Here is a 22968-nt window from a genome sequence, read left to right as displayed (position 1 = left end):
TTGCATAGGCCAAATGGCATACGCTTGTAGGCGTACGTTCCAAAGGGGCAAGTAAATGTGGTTTTTTCTTGGTCTTCTAGAGCAATATGAATTTGGAAGTATCCGGAGTAGCCATCAAGAAAACAATAGTATGATTTACCGGCTAACCGATCAAGCATTTGATCGATAAATGGTAGTGGAAAATGATCTTTTCTTGTGGCCGAATTCAATCTTCGGTAGTCTATGCATACTCTCCAAGAATTCTGCACTCTTGTTGCTATGAGTTCACCACTTTCGTTTTTGATTGTTGTCACTCCGGACTTCTTTGGCACTACTTGGACCGGGCTTACCCATTCACTATCCGAGATAGGATAGATGATGTCCGCTTCAAGTAGCTTAGTGACTTCTTTCTTTACCACCTCAAGAATGGTTGGGTTAAGTCTCCTTTGAGGTTGTCGGACCGGTCTTGCTCCTTCTTCAAGAAATATGCGGTGCTCGCATACTTGGGGGCTTATTCCCACTAGATCCGCCAAACTCCACCCAATTGCCCTTTTGTTTTTCCTCAATACATTCAGCAATTTTTCTTCTTGTTGAGGAGTTAACTCTTGTGCAATTATCACGGGTAGCTTTTGGGCTTCATCAAGGTATGAATACCTTAAGTGAGGTGGTAGTGGCTTCAATTCCATCTTCTTGTCATTCCTTGAAGTTTGAGTCTCCGGATGGCTTGTATGATGTGTGGTATTTAGTTCGCTTGACTCTTCATTTGCTTCTTTGACCATGCACTTCTCATCTAGTCTTGCAAGATGCACTTCGGCTACTATGTTATCGATTGGGTCACACCAAAATAGAGAGTGGTTCTCCGGTGGATGCTTCATTGCTTCTTCTAGGCTAAAGCTTACAATTCTTCCATCTATTTCAAATGAGTAGTTCCCCGAATAAGCATCAAGCTTAAATCTAGAAGTTCTCAAGAAGGGCCTTCCAAGTAGGATAGAGGATGCTCTCTCGGTTTCGCTTGACGGCATTTCAAGGACATAGAAGTCAATCGGAAACACCAACCCTTTTATATTCACCAATACATCTTCCGCAACACCCGCTACGGTTATTATGCTTTTATCCGCTAGGACAAATCTTGCCGTCGACCTTTTTAGTGGGGGCAAGTTCAATACCCGATAAACGGAGAGCGGCATGATGCTAACACATGCTCCGAGGTCACACATACAATCTCTAAATTGAACTCCACTGACGGTGCAAGTGACCATACAAGGGCCCGGGTCATCACACTTCTCCGGTAATGTTCCCATCAAAGCGGAAATAGAACTCCCCAATGGGATGGTTTCCAATTCAAGAATTCTATCCTTGTTTATGCATAAATCCTTGAGGAATTTGGCATATCTAGGAACTTGATGGATGGCATCGAAGAGGGGGATGGTTACCTCAACTTTCTTGAACATTTCTACCATTTTGGGGTCGAGTTCCATGCGCTTTTTAGCTTTCTTTGCAAGTGTTGGAAATGGAAGTGGTTGAGCAATTCCTTCTTCCAAGGTTCTTTTGGTCTTGGTTGTCTCCCTTGTTGGTTGGGCTTCATCCTCAACTATGGCTTGTGGTGTCTCCTCTTCCACTACCTCTTATATCTCTATTCTCTCTTCCTCTTGAGCGGTTGTGATAGGACTTGGGTCCTTTGCTTCCTTTTCTTTTAGTTGTGTACCGGATCTAAGGGTGATGGCATTGATGCCCCCTTTTGGATTTGGTTGAGGTTGAGAGGGAATGACACTTTGGATTGGGGGTTGAGGAGTTGGGGTCGATGGTGTGTCCATGCGTGCAAGAAGAGCTTGTAATGTAGAGGTGAGACCGGTGAGGCCGGAAGCAAGTGTGTTTTGTAATTCCTTTTGGCCTTGGATAATGGTCCGGAGTGTTTCGTCTTGGTTGGAGGGGGTAGTTGCATATGTGAGTTGAGGAGTTTGTGATTGGTTGGGTGGTGGTCTTTGATGTGGTGGTTGTTATGTTTGGTAGTTTCTTTGTGAGTTTTGTTGGTTGTATGGTTGATTTTGGAAGTTGTATGGTCGGTTTTGTGAGAAATTTTGCGAGTTGTTATTCCATCTTTGACCTCCATTGTTGTTGTTGTCCCTATTCCCTTGTTGATGATTGTCTTTCCAATTTTGATTATTGTGTCCACTTCCTTGGTTGTAGCTTCCTCCTTGATAAGGGTGCCCTTGGTTAGGATTACCTCCTTGGTAGTACCCTTGATTAGGGCGGTCATAGAAATTATGGGTGGCCGCCAAAGTGTTGTCTTCTTGAAGGTTTGGGCACTCATCCATGTAGTGAGAGTAGCAAGAGCAAATGCCACATACTCTTTGGGGGACCAATTGTTGGTTGTGTTGTTGAGATGGTGGAGGGTGTTGTTGATATGATTGAGGTTGCTGTGGTTGTTGTTGGTTCAATTGGAGTTGCCTCAAAACGGATGTCATCTCATTCAAGGATTGAGTTAGAGCGGTAGCTTCACTACTAGTTGATACCTCGTTCACGGTCCTTGGACGGTTGACTCTTCGCCTCATATGTTGATTGGATTCGGCTAAGTCAATAATGAGTTGTCATGCTTCCTCCGCGGTTTTATATTTGGACAAAGAACCATTGCTAGAAGTGTCCAAGAGAGTTCTATCTTGCTCTCGCATCCCTTGACATATGTATCCAAGCAATACTTGAGTGTCGAGCATGTGATTAGGGCATGCATCTAGTAGTTTGCGAAACCGTTCCCAATACTCATAGAGTGGTTCCGTCTCACCTTGCACAATACAAGACATTTCCTTCCTTAGCCTATCCATCTTCTCCGGGGGTAAGAATTTATCCAAGAACCCCCTTCTAAGTAGGTCCCAATCGGAGGTAACTTCACTAGAAAGAGTGTAGAACCATTCCTTGGCCTTGTCCTCAAGAGAGAAAGGGAAAGCAAACAACCATATAGAAACTTCATCGGACCCTTCCCGTCTAGTAGTCGAGCATATGCGGTGGAAGTCCTTGAGATGTCGAATAGGGTCTTGTGCGGGAAGCCCATGAAACTTGGGTAGGAGATTGATCAAAGCGGTCTTCAACTCAAAATTCGCATTCAAATTGGGGTGAGTTACATGAAGGGGTTGAAGGACATAATCCGGTGCACCCGCTTCCTTGATGGTAACTCTCCTTGGAGCGTCCATGGTATTAGTACCTAAAACAAAAGAAGAATTGTTAGTGAGAATGATGGGAGTATGATTAATGCCTTCTTTGAGTGACGGTTCAATGTTCACTTCTAGTAAGGTGGTTGAGGTGGTGAAAACCTCTTCACCTTTTCCAAATCTTAGCCGCCTCCGAGCTTGTCTAATATGAAACAAAGTTCGTTCTATTTCCGGATCAAAAGGGGCTAAGCTCGGATTCGGTTGTGAACGCGTCATGCAATGAAGGGGAAATGGAATTCATTGTAACGATGAGGAGTTAGTCAATTGAGCAATTTACAATGAGGTGCAACTATGTACATATATACACGCTTAATCCAAAACAATAACATGGCACACTAAGCAAACTCCCCGGCAACGGCGCCATTTTGACAAATGAATTTTTTTTGCCGGTATAGAAATTATCAAATGATCAATCGTAGTATAGTCTAAACCGACGCAAAATCCTTCATCAAACAAATCTACAATCTATATCCGAGAGTACTTGTCTCCCGAGTCGTTCTCCCTTGGAATTGCCAAAGTATGCCTCTTATTGATTTAGTAAGCCTTGTTGGAATTCTTTGAAGGTTTTAGCAAAGCAATGAGAAACAAACAATCAATTATCAAAAGACTTGGCTTAGGGTTGGCATTAGAAATTCTATCCTTATAGTCCATTCAATGTTGACAACAATTAAGCCTTGCTCCATTTAGTTAACCCCTAGGTATAGAGGGAAGTCAAATGAAAGCAATCAACTTGAGTCACAAGTCCTAGCTTCACCTTATGTGAACCTAGCTTTAGTGCACTCCAAGCCAACTAGCAATCCCTAATTCTCAATCAACTATTGATACAACTATTCAACTTCTTCCAAGGACCAAACCCTATGCCAAGTGTGAAAATTCTACTCCATAGCTAGTGTTGTCATTTTATCAAACATGTGATGAGCAATAAGGAAAGTCATAGCAAAATGAGAAGGAAAGTCGAATTGAAAGTATTGCAACACAAAGATCTAACAACAAGTCTCATAGAGTAGCAATGAAAATGGAGACAAAATCCAAAATTACAAAGTGAATTCTAGATCTATGAGAATTGATCAATTGCATCTACTACTTGAAACTAGAGAAGGAAATCTATGACATGAACAAAGTGGAGTGAGAATTGTAGTGGATCTCACCAAAAAATCATTGAAAATTCAGAAATTAGAGGAGGATGAACCCTAATGAAGCTTGGAATCTCCCTCTTCTTCTCCTCAAAAAGTGTAACTAACTCTCTCTCTCACCAAAATATCTAGATCTAGAAGAATGAACTAACTAAGTGTCCTTAACCCTTGTTCCTTTGGTCTTCTTAAGCTTTTCCCGCCAAGGTGTTTCTCCAAAAGTGGGATCCTTAACTGCCTCCACGCCTAAGTCACGTGACTTCTTAAAAAATCATATTTGCAAATCGGCGCGCACGCGCAAGGTACGCGCACGCGCCGTTGAGACGTCTTTTAATGTGCGCGGAGGCGTGATGTACGCGTGCGCGCCCATGAAGATCCTGGCTTAGCCGCTTCTCAAGCCGGCTCGTGACTTGGCTCTTGGCTTTGGCTTCACGTTGCTCAATCCGCGCGGGCGCGCCAGGTGCGCGCACGCGCCCATGCGGAAATTTCCAAAGCTTAATCCTCATGCTTCCTTCCTTTGTACCTGTCTTCCTTCTCTCTTTCGGCCCATTCCTACTCTATATCCTGAAACCACTTAACACACAAGTCACGGCATCGAATGGCATCAAGAGAAGATTAGAAATGTATCTATTTTAGTGCAAAATAAGCATGTTTTCATTCATGAGGCAAAACTAGGGAAGGAATGCAAAATCTTGTATTTTCATATAGAAAGTGTGTGGAATCATTGATAAAACCCCTGAAATTAACACAAGATAAAACCTCAAATTGGGGTTTGTCAGAGGGTGCTGTAACATTTGAGGGTGTGTTTATTAGTTTAGGTTTTAGAGGGGAAGGGAATGTTCTAACCTGTCCCTTCCTTTCATAAACTCAATTCACACGTACATCTAGGATATGTGCTTTTGTTTCTTGCATTATGAGGCATAATGTGAAAAGGGATCCAACTCCATCCCAATAAATAAACAGGCGCTGCTAATGACTTTCTATTTATATAAAAATGCTTACCTGCGTGTGTTCTTTCACTTTTTGTCTCTAGCTCTTGTTTCTTAAGGTTTACTTCAGTAAGAAATGAGAACTTCTTGATCTAAATAATTCTTATTTGAGAAACATAGTCTAGAAGGGAAGGAATCTGTTAGAGCGTTGAATGATAATTCTTTTTTATTTTCTATCATTTTGAGGGATGAAATTGGATGTAAAGGACTTCATTTCCCCTAGGATGCTTTTAGGCTTTCAAGGCACGAATTTTATATGTAATAATCACTTGTTTTCGTTCCAGCTAGCCAACGCATCGGAGCTGCCATTACTATTGCACTGCAACAGCTTAAAGGTCTGCTTGGCATAAAGGACTTCACCACAAAAACTGATATTATATTTGTAGTGCATTCGGTTTGGAGTAATGTGCACCATGGGATAAATCTTTCATCTTGCTTTATATTTATATATGTTTCAGTATATTCAGATGATGAACAAGCTCATAAATAATAATTGTTTATATTTTAGTACTTGTCCATATAACTTTGTTATTCTTAGTAAAGAAAAAAAGTGAGCAGAGATTCAACATAGATTATAGTGCATTAAAATAAGTTAGCAATGGTTAAAAATTCCTGTAATTATAGATTTTGTGTTGCTACTTGCTAGATGAATCAAGCTGCTAGTGTATTATCTAATTTGGATCTTTAATAGGGTCATTACTAAATTTGTTATTACTTTACTTGTGATATTTTAGCCTTTTTTAGTTTGTTCTTATTTTTGTGTTTGTCTAGATGTAGAAACAATATAATTGAGTAGCTTTATGAAGCCAATTTTTTTTAATATAAATGTGAAAATTGTGGGGGTTATAAACCTCTGCAATATATATTTTTTTAAACTGCTTTTAAAATTGCAGCGATTTGTAAACCGCTGCAATTTTTTTAAAAAACCTCTAAGCCAAATCGCAGCGGTTCTACACCGCTGCAAATAAACTAATTCTATTTTGCGGCGGTTGTGATCAAATCTCCACCTCCTAATATGCAATGGTTAACGAACCGCTGGTATGCCATTTTGCGGACGGTTAAAAATCGCCGCCAATCCCCAAAAAAACCGTCGCAATTTTTCGTGTGTCTTGTAGTGATGTCTATTAATCAGAATTTTTAGTTGTTTATTATATGAAATTTTTAAATAGAAAAAAGTTATTATCCAAAGTATTTAGAAAAATAAATATATTTTTAATTAATTTTTTATGATGATATTTTAGAAATAAAAGTTGAATATCAATTATTGGTATTTACTTCAATTATTGGTAATTCTTTATATATATATCACTACAACATTTTCAGGTTGAGGCAAAATTTAAAAAGTGTTGCCTAAAAGCTGCTAAAATGTTGCTTTTGATCTATGGCAACACTTTTGGACCCAAGACAACGTTTTTGGGCGGCGTTGCATATGCAGTCGTTGCCTTAGATCAAGGCAACACTTTTTTGTTTCAAAAGCAACGCTTTTGAGAGCAACACTTGGTAAGTGTTGTCTTTGGTTGAAAAACAACAATACTTCAAAAGTGTGTTTGAGACAACACTTTTGCAGTATTGTCTCTTCTCTCGTATTTTGGTTACTACTAAAAAGTGTTGCCTATTTGCAATAAAATGCAACTCTTTTACGTGTTGCTTATAAGTTAGAATTTGCAATCCTTTGAAGTGTTGCCTATTAGTTTTGAATATGTAGCCCTTTAAAGTATTGCCTTTTCTTTTGTATATGCAACCTATACAAGTGTTGCTTTTTTTTTTTTGGATATGCAACCTATTCAAGTGTTGCTTTTTCTTTTGGATATGCAACCATACAAGTGTTGTCTAATATTCAAAATATGCGATTAATAAAAGGATTGCCCTTTTGATAAAAATAAAAATTATTTTTGTAATAAAAATACAAAAATATAAAATTTACAATAACTTTTTTTGTTCATACATGTGTAATTATTTTAATTAATAAATAAATTTGTACACAATAGAAAAAAATTATAAGAGACAAAATAACTAATAATAAAACTCTAATTAAAATAGATATTAAAAAATTCAATTAGTATTTCAAATATATGTTCATCAATAATTCTCAACAAAATAATAAAATTCTTGTCTAACAATAATTGTCATAACAAAATAGTAATTAATATTTATTAAAAAGATGTCAATCTACTTGCATATTTTATATCCATCCATGCTTGACTTGTCCTATATGCTAAATCTGCAAATAATACACAACAAAAAATAAGCAACTTATCATTAAAACTGAAAAATTATAATAAGCAACTCATCAATGTAACTTGAATCAAGAGTATAATTGAGCATATCAAAGTATCAAGTTAAGAAACTTTTTCATCAGCTTCAGGAAGCTGTCTCTTCTCCATTGTTATTTTTTAACTAACAAGATCTTGCCGTGATAAAGGGCTGTAGAAATGAATGTAGAAGAGAAGGGAGATCATCATTATATCCAGTGCTATAGAAAATTTCAGACAAAGGGCAATAAATAAGGGCTAGCAGAAATAATAAAATTTTGACTTCAGCAATACTTGAAAATTATTCTTTTCCAAACAATTTCAACAATGGAAACAAAGTATATAAGAATGGGATATTATAAAGCTTTTAATCCTTTTTAAGTGAATTTTATAATTTTAAATTTTCAAAAATAAAAATAAATGCATACATGACTTGTTTGCAAGTAAATTTTTCATTACAAAAAATATTTCCCAAAAGAGAATTGAAGGAGACAAGATCTTATGGATTGCTTTGACCAAGCACTATTGAACCATTGGATTAGTCTTAGAATTGAGTAACAAAATTCATGGTATCAAACTATTTAGAAAGATTCATTACCTTCAAGGTGGTCCCCACTTCCCACATGTTACAACCTTTTTTTTTTTTGCATACACTGAATCATGATTCAGACTCAAAACTGGTTCCAATTTTTGTTGAAACTGTGCATGCAATAGCACTTGCATATTGTCTCTGCACCTGACAAATCATTATCCATATTGATCTTTAACATATCCTTGTTATGCTTCAATTTTAATTTAGCTACCTACCTCAATTTGCTCATAAAGTTTCTTCTGCACTTCCATTTGCATTTGGAGAGCCTCAGCAATTTGCATGCTTCTGTTGAACAAAACATTTGATCAATGAAATTTTTGATACCAATTACTAAAGCATTCAACTAGTTTGATCAATTTTCTAACTATTATAATTATTACTCAGTCATCTCATTCTGTGTTCCAATACTTTCTTCCCTGCTGCTACAAGGACTTTTACTGTTGTTCATTTCTCTGCAATTTGCACCAACGGAGAAAAATGATCATTCATCAGAACAAGTTATAATAACTGAGAAACCATAACCAAGTTACCTTCATGTTTGTTGTTGCTAGAACAGATTTCAAGTTGTGGTTCGCTTTTCCCAAGTCTATATTTCTGCAATGACCAGAAAAACACAAAAAATATGTTGGTAAAAAAAAAGAAGTCCATGATATTTGGAATGAGTGAAAGCAAGAAGAATAAAGGGAAATGCCTGTAAATGGCTCTTGAGATGAATTTGCAAATATTGTAGCTATGAAAGCAAACCTACAAAATTTGCAAAAAGAGAGAAGCAGAAAAAAAAAAGAAGTGAACGTAATTGGAAGCATGGCGAAAAACTTAGCGCTAACTCAATTGAACTGAAAGAATTCCCAACCAACTCCAACACCTACAATAACAATGAATCCACTGTTAACTTTCCAAATTGAGATTCCACCAACAATAATTAAATTCCAAGCCCTAAAATTGCCATCATTTAGTGATTAAATCAGAGGCAGATAAATATATCATAACAATGAAACATTGTAGTGATTTTACAGGACCAGAAATAATTAAGCAGTAATTTCTCATCAAAGAAAAAATTGCAGAACCAAAATTTCTCATCAACTTTAGCCATAAGAAAATAGAACAGAGCAAGGAGCCTACCTGTGATGCAACACGACGGTGCAGAGCAGATCAGCACCCAGCTAGGAGCCAAGAAGACGCTGAGAGCAGAAGGCGATGAGAAAATTGGAAGCGAGAAGACCAAAAATCAGAAGCTTCAAATGCGAGCAGCGATGAACAGATGGCGACGCGAGCAGGGACGAACCCAACGGCGAGGCGAGGTGAGTAGCGACGAACACGATGGAGACGCCAACAGCGACAAACCCAAAATGCAGAGAGAAGTAACCAACACAGTGCGAAGAACAGAGAGAGAGAGGTTTAAGGTCCTCCCATTAAGAAGAAAGCAACAAGATGAGATGAATTGTGTTGAAAATTAAACAGAAATGAATGATGATAATCAGATAAATATGCTCAAAAATCTCGAAAATCTTTTATGTATGAATTAATTTTTAGTTCCACAATATAGTGAGAAGCATGATTATTCTAACCAGTTTCAGTTTCTATATAACTCATATACCAAATATCCATTAGGGACATGCAAACAAATCCAAATAAGCACTTACAAAACCTACATTCTTTGACTATAGCGTTGGAACTAACCAACACAGATAAAATAGTTACAACTTATAATAGTTACAGTATAGCAACAAGGTGCAGAACAAGATAAAAAAGATAACACCTAAAATTAATTATAATTAAAATCAAACAATTCATGCATGCATGTAACTCATCAAGTCCAAGTAATCAAACAAACTAGCATCTAAAACTAAGGATTCTTATTATTATTTTATAGTTTAGAATTTAGACATAAACTAAAAGAACTTAGGCATATAACTTCCAACATCACAATCTTACCTGTTCACTGTGACCTTGTGGAAAGTACACAAGTCAGCTTCCAACAACTGGTAAAGAAACAAAGGGACCAACACATGCATGCCAACGTTCTGAATCCAAAACGCGCTTTTCTCCTGTAACCAAATGCCCTCAAGTAACCATATGAAAGTCCATCAAAATCATTCATATGTTATAAAATCATATGCTTTTCTCCAAAACTATTTCGAAATGACCTTCCCTAGTTAATGGCTATTGCATAACCTAAGCAAACCAACGCATGCCTACGAAAGAACAATAATGTTTTGTTAAGATTTCTTTTTAATAAATGACTTCTAAGACTTTGAGAATTGCACTATCTTTTTTGGCGACAAATACCATCCCCAATTCCCATCAATTCCTCACTATTTCTAAAGTGATGTTATTAAAAGTTAATTTTGTTTCTTGACACCCCAAAAAGAAAAGTAATAAATAAAGTTAATTTTGTTTAGATAGTTTATAGATCTATTATTTATTCAAAAACTTGTTTTCACAATCTGTTTTGGAAATGACATTAAGTTTAATTGTAGGTATTAATAGATAAAGTCATTTAGTTGAAGAATACCAAAGTAAATAGATATTGAGAGTCAAGATATGGAAAATTGTAGGTATTAATAAAGTTTAATTGTGAAAGTAAAAGAATTGAGTGAAATAAAGGTAAAGACAAAACAAGACAACTAAGAGGAAGAGTGCAGAACACAAGAAGCATGTGAAGATGGCTAACTTGACCACCTTCAACCATGGAAGTGGAACCCAACACCCAGGTGGCTTAAACTGAAACCCCGTGCAGTCCCTCTTTTCTTCTGTAACCATATGATTATATACACAAAATTCTCAGCAACCAAAGTCCATCAAGATCTAAAAGAGAATAGCATTTTCACCCCCTTAACACTGGTATGCAACAATAACTAGCTCCAAAACAGTGGAGAATAGAAAGGGAGATGAACAAGGAAGAATATGCAAGCAAGAGTGTATACATAACATACCTTCCAGGGGTGGAGGACAAAAATCAGATGAAGAAAGCTTCATTTTCAGCAAAATTTCAAAACTAGAAAAAAACAAGCCAATCCCACACAGTCAATTACTAAAAACAAAAGCTCTTCAAGTAGACACATTAAGTAGGAGCAAAATCCTCACAAGAAGAACCTCAGACCACAGAAAAATCCTTTTCTTCTCTCCCTTCCCACTGCAAAATCTCATTCTTCTTACCTTTATAATTACCTTTACATCCATTAAGCAAGGCTAATAACAATTCATTCTTCCCTAAAATCCTTTTACTATTTGCCAAATAATAATGCAAATTTCTAATTACCTGTATATCACGAAATTTAGCTTCTTCAACAATCAATTTGGATGTTATTTCCGCTACAATGTTTGTCCTTCTCCTCATATTTCTTGCTTAACAACTCTGCCTGTAAAATAGCAGCAACTGAGAGTTTATTCTCCAATTTCTTAAACTTAAAATTAAATGACATATTTAAAGACAAAAGGAACATACCTCACATTTATCTGCAGATGGCCTTACTGTAATCTAATTAAGTTACATGAAATTTCTGAAACATTAAGGAAAAGAAAAACAAGGTCACATTTCTCACTATTTTTGCATAAGTAGCTACTTCTCCCAATTTAGAATACGGAGGAGTGGAGCAGAACTCAGCGCGAGAGAACGAAGAACAAGGTGCAAGCAAAAGAATATAGCTGAGCAGAGCAAACCTCGGCGCGAGCAGAAGAACATGGTGGAGCAAAGCAGAACTCGACGCGAGGAGAAGAACACGGCGGAGCAAAAGAACACGGCGGAGTAGAGTAGAACTCGGCAGAGCAGAGAGAAACGTAGAATGCGCACATCAGTGTTGTGAAATTGGGAAAATTGTGTTAGGGTTGGGGTTAGGGATTTAGGTTATTCATGATTTTGATTCTGAACGCCGTCCAAGCGTTCGTCTGGGAGAGATCGGAGACCAACGCGCCTCTGCAATCAACCATGAAACTCACACGCGCCGCCCGAGCAAGCATCCACTCGAAAGAACCTTCCAGGACAAACTCGAAGGCTCGATCCCTAACGGCGGTGAAGAAATCGCTGAATTCGGTAACAAATGAGGTAAATAGAAGCGAGCCACAACATGAACAAAGCATATGAGATCGAATTTCGCTCCTCAAACCACAATAACAACAGCAGCAGCAAAAAGAGAAAACAACAACAAGGACAACAGAGAAGAAGAAGGAAGAGTATCACGATTTAGTAGCAGGAGTGAACCACGTGATGAATGTATGCCGTGCTGCTTAAAAGAAAATATTGAATTATTTTAGGCAACGATTATAATGAGAGTCTATTAAAAATTTAAAAGCATCCTTCGTAAAGGGTAATATATGAAGACCATTGCTTGATTAATTTACTAAAGTAACGCTTTTTACATGTTTTCTAATTGATCAAAGAGAACGCTTATGACACGTTAGTTAATAAAGAGTTACAATAGCCTTATTCTTTTGCAATAAATTTTAAAAGTTGTTTTTGATTATTATATACAATATTTTTTAAGTGTTATCTATACTATATGTTACAATAGCTCAAAATTGTTGTAGTGTATATATGAAATTCACTGAAAATGGTGATATATTTATTAAAGAAATGAATAAAAAGTGTTTAGAGGGAATGAATAAACGGAATGATTATTATAAATGGGATGAGTTAGAAAGAGTTAGTCAAAGGAAAGAAAGTAACAAGAAAAAGAAAAGAAAAGAAAAGAATTAAACTTTATTGGATGAGACAAATCACCATTACAATCAACAAGTGTGATTGTGTTTTATTCACCAACATACACGCTAGAATGGTATATCTATATAATATATGCACTTATTTTTCACCAAGTGATGAAAAAAATAAGGCATAACCATACTATTAATAATACATAGTGTCCCTCTTATTTAGGAATTAATTAAGCAAATTACAAATTTATGGACATAATTTGATAGCATAAGCAGTAGGCTTTGAACAAGTGAAAGTGCCCTTATTGTCATCATAAGCATAGCTATAAGCATTAGGGCATTGATTGCTGAAAAATTGGGAGTAATTTGATGGAGGGCAAGTTTGTGATGTGTTATGTTGAGGCCCGGAGCAACAATACTCCGGCTTACCAAAAGCCACACAAGCGCTCTTACAACCGACAACACTTCCATCAGAACTTTTAAATTGCAAGTCGTTCGGACAAGCAGCATTAATGTTGGCCGGACAACTTGCAACTTTACAAGTTCCGGTGCCACCTTGTGGTGTAATTGAAGAAGGAATGTTGAATCCATCAACATTGCTAACATCGTAAGTATCGTGATCACCGTTGGTGTCTACTGTAAATTCCATCAAAGATGCTGGTGTGGCTTCTCCAGCGCCATTGCATTCAACGTGGTTGCCACAGTCTGCAGTGGCGCAGGAGAACACTCCGTTATTGTTCGAACATCCTGTCCTGGCCCAAAACTTTCCGGACCATTTGGCCGGGACGTCGACTGACTCGGATTTTTGAGACAACAATTCAAAACCAGTTTTTGGTAGCTGTGGACTATATTGGTTAGCTTGGGATCCTGGCCATACAGTGTATGGACAATTGTTTGTGATAGTAATTGGAATTCCTTCAATCACTGCATACAAAACAAAAATCAAGAGCTTGATATTAATACATTTATTTATTAATAATATACATAATAACATAATAAGAAATAGTATTACATCAATAAAATAATTATTTTTTATAATATTTATTACATAAGTTTTCATATTAAAAAATAAATGTTATTGAATGAATATGTAAAATTTTATGCACTAAAATTAAGTCTTAATTTTAGCATATATGGTTTATATGGCTTCCCTTTACTATATATCATTAAATAAATAGACCAATAATGTTGATAATATTAAACTTTTTTCCACCATATATAATTTATTTCATACAAAATTTGACAATAAAGACATATTAACATAGACATATATCTAACATTATAGGCATGTAGAAATGAGACATATAGAAGGAAGAAAAAAAATGCAAAATGTGATTGGAACTTTAAAACGTACCACAAACAAGGAATCCAAAGCTAACTAGGCAGAGAGCAACAACACGAATACTCGCCATTGTTGGTGAAATTAGTGAATGATTTTTGTTTCTTTCTAAAATAATGTTGCTATGGTAGCTAGCTAGTGAAGTACGTGGTAGCAATTAATGTGCATTAGTGTATATATAGAAATTGAGGCTTGAATCTTCAACTATGCATGTATGGTACGTGGTGCAATTTTGTTGCATGAATGCTATGATTTTGAGTGAGTCCAATGGCTGCTATTGACCGTTTTGTGTGTGGAATCGTCCTATTAATTATACGTTTCATCATCCCCATGGCGGTGTCAATTTTTTTTGTTATTTTGTCAAATTTTCAAGATCAACATTCTTTTGACGAAGACAATTCTTTTTGTTATCTCAATGAGGTGTTATGGTTTTATTTGTGTAGACCAAGGTTAACTTATCTATCACGATTCATAAACAGATAGATAATTATATTAGATATATAGTTTCTGTTGTTTAGGTTGGAATAAAATACTTCTTACGCGTTCTTGACCAAATTTAATTCCAATTAAGGCTTCAAATTGGGCATTTTTTTTGTCACTTCTAATTGGGCCTTGATAATAGATATTGGATACTTAAACAAATGGGATGGGCCTCCTCACGCTTCTGGTTAGTCTTTTTATTTTGGGCCTCTTGGCCTCCAAATTGAAACCAACCAAAATAATAAAAAAAAATATTTGATTTTCCATCGTATCTCCCAATCCGGTTGGCCAATAAATAATCAGTAGATCTATTTGAGATTATGAAGCACGGACACTTCGCTGAATTGCCGTATACGCATGTCAAACACATTTTGGACACGACACTCACCGACACTCGTCCGACATGCGTGTCTGCTGTGTCCAAACCGTGTCTTAATAAAAAATAAAAAATTCTTCACCGAACATGCTTGGACACACCTAAATACCATCATATGTCAGCGTGTCCAATCTTATTCTTAACATATGTTTTTAAAATAAATTTAGATATAGTATGTATTATTATTTATTAAAACAAAAAATATTTTAAATACTTGATATAATTAAAATAAGATATTAAAAATAATTAAAAAATTAATTTATATTTTAGTATCAATAAAATATCAAAATACCATTATGATTTATTTAAAAAATACTTTATATTTTATATGTATACGTGTCTCCGTGTCTTATAAAATTTTAAAATTCGCGTGTCGATGTATCCCGTGTCGGTGTCAGTGTCTGTATATCATAGATTTGAGATCTTGCAATTGGCTAAGAAATTGCTTTATGCTTATACATAAGAAAAAAATTCAAATTATAATACTTAATTAAACAAACAAGTAAGTTAATTATTCGATTAATTTAAATTAATTATAAAAAAAATAATTTTGAATGGTCATATAATAAGGATCATATAGTTTATCTTCCGAATTCCGTGACTGTAAGTATAGAGCCCACAAAACAATAAATGTATTTAATAAAATAATTTTTAAAATTTAAAAATATTATAATAATCATCTTTATGTTGCATTCCCTTCATTGGCTATATATTTCATTATTAATTTTCATATTTAATTGTTTTTTGCTATTGTTTCCATTCGGCATAGGATTGCTAAGTCACTTTCAGACAAGAAGCCTTGTATAAAATATGATTATATTCACTTACAAATATCATTTATAAAACCAGTTTCTGGGAAAACTAAAAAAAAAAGGATATTGATTTAAATTGTGAGATTCCTAAGACACCAAAAATTTTTTTTTTTTGTGAGATTCCTATGGTATATAAATATACAACTAGATAATTGGAAAAAGACAAAATGGACTAATGTGTGGCCTGTAATTATTGTAGGTTAGGTAAAGTTTCCTCAGGTACCAACTACATAGTACATAGCAAGTAAATCTACCTAGTTTTGTAACTAATTATAGCTTTGTTATTCTCTTTCTCAAGTCTCAACACAACAAAAATGGCTTTAGAATCCCACAATATGAAGCATCAACTCCATTTTCTTTTAGTACCATATTTGTGTCCTGGTCACCTTATTCCCATGGTAGACATAGCAAGGCTACTAGTAAACCATGGAGCTTTTGTAACATTCGTCACCACGCCCCTTAACGCCACACGCGTCAAGCCACTGATTGACACTGTCAATGCATCAAAATTAAGAATTCAGCTTATCCAATTCGAGATTCCAGTTCTCGAATTTGGATTGCCAGAAGGGTGTGAAAGCTTGGAGCTAGTTCCTTCACGCGCCTTAATAAGAAGATTTATGTTTGCTCTTAGCAAGTTGCAAACACCAATAGAAGAGTTGATTGAGGCAACCCCAATAAGTTGCATTCTAGTTGACAAATTCAACTATTGGATGGAAAATGTTGCTATGAAGTTCAAAATCCCAAGGCTTATATTTGATGGAACAAGTTGCATGAATCTTCTATTGTTGCACAATTTGTTCAAGTCCAAGGTCTATGAGAATGTCCAAGAATCAAAGCCTATTGTGGTGCCTAATTTGCCACACAGAATTGAGTTAACAAAATCACAACTTCCATTGGAATTGAATCCTGAAGCAAAGGATCTCAAAGATCTTGATGAAAAGATTAGAACTTCACAAGAATCAGCATATGGGTATGTGATCAATAGCTTTGAGGAATTGGAATTAGACTATGTCAAAGAATACAAGAAGGTTAAAGGTAACAAGGTTTGGTGCATTGGTCCTGTTTCATTATCCTACAATAACAATGAAACACAACATGTTGGTCAAAGAGGTAACAAATCTAAAGTTGACCTAGATTCTTGTCTTAAATTTCTTGATTCATGGCCACCAAAATCAGTTGTTTATGTTTGTCTTGGATCACTCAACAACCTAGCACTTGCACAATTTCAAGAACTTGCTTTGGCATTGGAATCATGCAATTTTCCATTCATTTGGGTGATGAAAGAAGATGACTTATTAGATAGTGAATTTGAAGAAAGGACAAAGGACAGAGGACTCATAATTCATGGTTGGGCCCCACAAGTGTTACTATTATCACACAATGCTATTGGTGTGTTTCTAACACATTGTGGTTGGAACTCAACCCTAGAAGCAATTTGTGCTGGTCTTCCAATGATAACTTGGCCTATGTTTGCTGACCAATTTTTCAATGAGAAATTGATTGTGCAAATATTGTGTATTGGTGAAGAATTAGGGAATGAAATTGCTATCCCTTTGGGTAAGCAAGAAAATTATGGTGCTAGTATTAAGAGGGAGAAAATTGTGGAGGCAATAGAGAAAGTGATTGGAGATGGAGCCAAGAAGGAAGAGAGAAGAGAAAGTGTTAGAAAGCTTGCTGAGTTGGCAAAGAAATCTATGCAAGTTGGAGGATCTTCTTATCTTAACATGAAGATGCTACTTGATCACATGGAAACACTAACCTTTGGTAAGCCATCAACACAATGAATACAACATTATTAGTTCCTAGTTTTTCCATGTAATTTTTATGACTCTTAATAAGAATTTGTAGTTCACTTCTTAATGTTTTGTTGTCTAATAAGGAGTGATTATATATTGTCACACATTTTTGTGTAAGGAACTAAGGAAGTTTTTGTAATATTTATATCATCTTGTTTTTCGTGTCACTATCCAATTTTATAAATTTGGAATTTTAGTGGGGTAGTTATTTCAATATTAAAAATGTTTGGTAATTAAAATAAATTAGTCAAAAATAGTCAGAACTTGTTTTATTTAGTATTTATTAATTATTGTAATAATTAATAAATACTAAATAAAATAAATTTTGGTTATTTTTTTTTATCTTCCTTACATCACAGTTTTAATATTTAATCTTTTTTGTTAGATAATTTAATATGTTCAATTGATATTTACATTTTCTTCTTTTTTTTTGTTTATTCTTTTTTTCGTTTATATTAGCATGTAGATTTTTCAAAACCGACTAAGGCCCAATACTTGACTAGCATACACAGGACCTTTAGGCCCAAAATAAGTTACACGGATGTAATAAAAAGCATCACAAACAATGATAAAAAAAATTCATAAACCAAAAAAAAAAAATTTCATTTAACACCCTATGACTCAAATAACATATACATTTTAGCCCGTAATTTGTTTATTTTCCCCATGTGACTACTAACAATCATTTATATATAAGACTACATTTGATTTTAAAAATAGAACAAGATAATATACTAAAAATAAGATACAAATAATAAAAATATAAAAATAAATTTTTTTATTTTTAATAATAAATATAAAATAAAATAAATAATAAAAAATTTAATTTTTTTACACAAAATTTAAAAAATAATAAAATAAAAAAAAGTATTATTATAAAAATTTAATAATAATAATAATAATAATAATAATAATAATAATAAAATAAGTTGTATTTTTGTCTAGTATTTTTATGTCTTTTATGATAAAAAAAAATATAAATATAATAATTTAATATCTTAAGACACAAATCTTTATTTATATTTTATTTGTCAAATATAATTTTATATTTTTGTATCCATATCTTAGTATTCTATATTTGTAAGCCGATGTAATCTAATCTATAACAATCTATTAATGAAATATAAAAAGGTAACTAATACTTTTGTGTCAAATTTTTCTCACTTTTACCCCCTTAAATAATAATAATGCAATTAAACGCATTGTTTTCAAAGGAAACAAAATCTTTGATTTATTTCCTTAATTTAAATTCTCCTAGATTTTCTCATAAAAGGAAATATATGAAGTAATGAATTCATTGCATTTTTTTAGGTGAACGAATTCATTGTATATTTATATTAAAGTTCTTTTTTTCAATGATGTTACATGACTAAATTATTTTAATTTAATAACTAAATTCAACTAAATTAGTCTAATAATTTATTGACGCAATAAAAGTCAATTGAAAAAGAAGAAGAAAATATATATAAAAAAATATATTTGGTTGAATTTAATTATAAAAATAATTTATTTATCTTTTTTTGTTTTATCTATAAGTCTCGAATTCAATACAATTAATTATTACAAAACAGACCATTTTAATTAACATCATATTAGTTGGTATAAAATAGTTTGATTTATCATTTGTAAAAAAATGTTACAATTTAATTTATGAATATATATCCCAAATACTACTAACTACTATGAGCACAGATTGAAAGCAATTGGGAAAATTGATTAGAGACAGCCAAAGAGTTATAATCCATCATTCAAGTAAGAGTAAGATCATCATGTAAGTATGACAGTTCTAAATTTCAGGTTTATTTTTCTTTACTTTTTCGGAGTTTCTAACAGCCTAAGAACAAAAAATTTCATGATTTTCTCTTCATTGGAAATTTTCCTGTCCATTCTTCTATGCCTTCTTAGCTTGTTGAATCAAATTAGAATAATTTCAATCATTTTTATAGTGAAACTTTAGTGTAAGGATATAACTAAGGTGATTTTATTCATTTCAAATTTTTTTTATTTGTTTACTAAGATGGCGTTTGTTTTGAGGTACTGAGACAGAGATTGGGAGATTGAGACTTAGTATTATGTTTGTTAGTTCAGAGACTGGTACTAAAATTTCTGTCTCTGTCTCTAAAATTTCAGTATTTTAGTACCTAAAAAAAGTAGGGACACGGGGGACTAAAATTTTTAGAGATGGAGACTGAAACTTTAATAATATTTTATACCTAAAATATCCTCATTTTAATTAATTAATTTTAATTTTACTCTTTGTACAAATTAAATTAGAGTTTCATTCTTGTTTCAATTTCTGTCTCCCACTTTGCACCAAACAGAATACTGAGATTTATTTCAATCTCTGTCTCTTAGTCTCAGTTTTTCCGTCTCTGTCTTTCCACCAAACGCTACCTTGAGTATTATTATCCAAGCCCCTTATGAAGAAAAGAAATTAATCCCCTTTAAGCATAATCAATTTTATTTGTCATCTCCTAAAATCAAGTCAAAGACCTTTTGAGGCATATAATTTAGGGATACCACTACTTGTTGGGTTGATATAATATAGGGGACTAAGGAGAAATAAAAAGGTTAAGAAAATTGTTTGATTTGTGTAATGTGTTCTTACATTTTTGTTGTAGGTTTTCACTAATAAATTAATAATTACAAAATTTATCATTATCAATTTTTCCCTTTTTCACTGGCTGATATTTTCAAAAAAGAAAATTATAATGAAGGTTATAAATTCAAAAGGTAGTCAATTTCTCAACTTTTTTTAGATGATCTAGCTAATTCCAAATACAATAATTAATTTATATATATATATATATATATATCATTTAAAAAAAATACATATTTAAGAGAGTAATTATAAAAACTGTTTCTAAATTACTTAGCTGTTGTTAAAATTACTGTTAATTTATATTAACAACAAAAATTCCTCTAAATATTCAAAAACATGACAATAATATTTACTATAGTGTATCGTCTTTGATAACGGAAATTATTTAAGTGGCAAACGATAATGTTTATGTGACTTCTGTGAAATAGATATATAATCATTTACTTTGTCACATTAGTAAATTTTATTAACGGAGATTATTTTCAATCACTTTTAGATATATTTCTCATATATTTAAATATTTTAAGAGTATGTGTATTGTTAACATAAATTAGAGATATTTCTATAAGCAACTAAATAATTTGAAGACAATTTTTTCATGATTAACCCACTTAAAAATAATAAAACTTAGCCCATTCCACATAAAACGTGATGCTTTGCTACTTTAATAACTGAATATATGCACAAAATTAAGCATCCTCTTTCAAATCAAATTTGCTACTTTAATTTGCTTATTAAACTTATCTAAACAAGTATATAAACTCTCTTGAATCTTTTGCTATTGTCACAGAAAATTGCAACAATGGTTTCATCAACACCACAAGTATGCAACAACAACAATAACCTTCACTTTGTATTCATCCCTTTAATGGCACCAGGTCACATTTTACCAATGGTGGACATGGCCAAATTATTGGGTAGGCGCAATGTTAAGGTAACCATAATAACCACACCCCTCAATGCACTTCAATTCAAAGCTAGCTTGGATAGAGAGGTTCATCAAAATTCTTCAAAAATCCAAATACTTGTTGTCAAATTTCCAAATTCTGAAGCTGGAATCCCTCAAGGTTGTGAAAGCTTAGACACATTACCTTCAATGGATCTTAAGGAGAATTTCTTCTTAGCATTGAGCTTAATGCAAATGCCAATTGAAGATCTTATTGAAAAAAGTCTTGACCCTTTTCCAAGTTGCATAATCTATGACAAGAATATTCCATGTGTAGCTGAAATTGCAACAAAGTTTAATGTCCCTAGAATAATATTTGATGGGACTAATTGCTTCAATCTCTTGTGCAACCACAATTTGTATGCTTCTAAGGTATGTGACAAATTTTCTGATGATGATCAAGTTATTGTTGTTCCTGATTTGCCACATAGGATTGAGATGAGAAAATCACAGCTTCCAGCATTGTTCAACCCTGGCACAAACCAACATTTGATTAAGGTAAGAGAGAAAATTAGGGAAAATGAAAAAGGAGCTTATGGGGTTGTAGTGAATAGTTTTGAAGAATTGGAATTAGAATATGTGAGAGAGTATCAAAGGGTAATAGGTTCTACTACTAAAGTTTGGTGTCTTGGTCCTGTTTCATTGACAAATAAGGATGATTTGGATAAGGCTCAAAGAGGAAACAAGGAGTTTAGTAATGAAATTGAGAACAAATATGTGAAGTTTCTTGATTCATGGCCAAAAGGGTCTGTGATTTATGCTTGTTTAGGTAGCCTTAATAGGGTTTCACCAAAGCAATTGATTGAGATTGGTTTGGGATTGGAAATGACAAAAAGGCCCTTCATTTGGGTGTTAAGAGGAGCATATAGGAAGGATGAGATGGAGAAATGGCTAGGTGAAAATGGGTTTGAAGAAAGGGTCAAAGAGAGAGGGATTTTGATTAAGGGTTGGGCCCCACAAATCTTGATATTGTCACATAGTTCAATAGGTGCATTTTTGACACATTGTGGTTGGAACTCAACATTAGAAGGGATTTGTAGTGGTGTTCCTTTGATCACATTTCCTTTGTTTGCTGATCAATTCTACAATGAGAAGCTTGTGGTGCAAGTTATTGAGATTGGGGTGAGGATTGGTGTTGAAAATGCTGTGCATTTTGGTGATGAAGATAAATTTGGTGATGGTGTTCAAGTTACAAGGAAAAAGGTTGTGGATGCTATTGAGAATGTGATGGGAGAAGGTGAAGAGAAAGAGAAGAGAAGAGAAAGGGTTAAGGAGTATGCTGATTTGGCAAAGAATGCAATTGAAGAAGGTGGATCTTCTTACAACAACTTGTCTCTTCTAATTGAAGACATCCTCAATCATGTGTCAAAGTTTTTAATTAATTAATTAATTAAAACCTTATGAAGATACCATCAAGTGATGTTGCATTGGAAGCATTGAGTGTTATTTTTTCCTTGTTTATTTGTGTTTTCTTTTCTTTTCTTTTCAAGTTTGAAACTCTAATATTAATAAAGTATTTGGTACTCAGTTGTATGTAGGGGTGTTCAAATCCAAACTTATCCAAATTAAACTACTCATTTAATTCAATTCAAATCGAAAATTGATTAAAACCGTACTAATTCGGATTTGATTGGATTCTATTTTTTACAAACCGCTGGATCGGATCGAATTTCGGATTTACTTTTCATAACCAATCCAATCCAATCCAAACCGCACAATGTGCTATAATATTATTATTTTATTATTATATTTACAATTATACCTATAACATGTTCCATTTTTTATAGATTTTTATATTATTCATGTATTATTATTATTTAAT

At 33.8% G+C, this 22968-nt stretch overlaps 1 protein-coding gene and 2 pseudogenes across 2 annotated transcripts; 2 read left to right on the top strand and 1 right to left on the bottom strand.

Moving 5' to 3' along the window:
• Positions 1–12824: 12824 nt before the first annotated feature.
• LOC107626449 (thaumatin-like protein 1b) lies at positions 12825–14280 on the bottom strand. Its single transcript, XM_016329329.3, has 2 exons — positions 14150–14280; positions 12825–13719 (listed from the first exon to the last, which is right to left on the bottom strand). The coding sequence occupies exons 1-2, from the start codon at positions 14205–14207 to the stop codon at positions 13043–13045; spliced, it is 735 nt and encodes a 244-aa protein (XP_016184815.1). The 5' UTR covers positions 14208–14280; the 3' UTR covers positions 12825–13042.
• A 1745-nt stretch (positions 14281–16025) lies between these two features.
• LOC107628067 (UDP-glycosyltransferase 73E1 pseudogene) lies at positions 16026–17773 on the top strand (annotated as a pseudogene). The gene has a single exon (XR_015905038.1). The product of XR_015905038.1 is annotated as a UDP-glycosyltransferase 73E1 pseudogene (transcript).
• Positions 17774–20999: 3226 nt separating this feature from the next.
• Positions 21000–22532, top strand: LOC148575506 (UDP-glycosyltransferase 73C11 pseudogene; annotated as a pseudogene).
• The last annotated feature ends 436 nt before the right edge of the window (positions 22533–22968 follow it).

Source organism: Arachis ipaensis, chromosome B2 (genome assembly GCF_059453495.1).
Source record: "Arachis ipaensis isolate K30076 ecotype BB chromosome B2, ASM5945349v1, whole genome shotgun sequence".
NCBI classification, from domain to species: Eukaryota; Viridiplantae; Streptophyta; class Magnoliopsida; order Fabales; family Fabaceae; genus Arachis; species Arachis ipaensis.
This window is presented reverse-complemented; position numbering and strand designations above follow the sequence as displayed.

Coding starts and splice junctions, on each gene's coding strand:
- LOC107626449 (XM_016329329.3), bottom strand. CDS start 14,207: ATGGCGAGTATTCGTGTTGTTGCTCTCTGCCTAGTTAGCTTTGGATTC. Junction 13,720..14,149: donor CTTTGGATTCCTTGTTTGTG/GTACGTTTTAAA, acceptor TTTTGTATGCAG/TGATTGAAGGAATTCCAATT.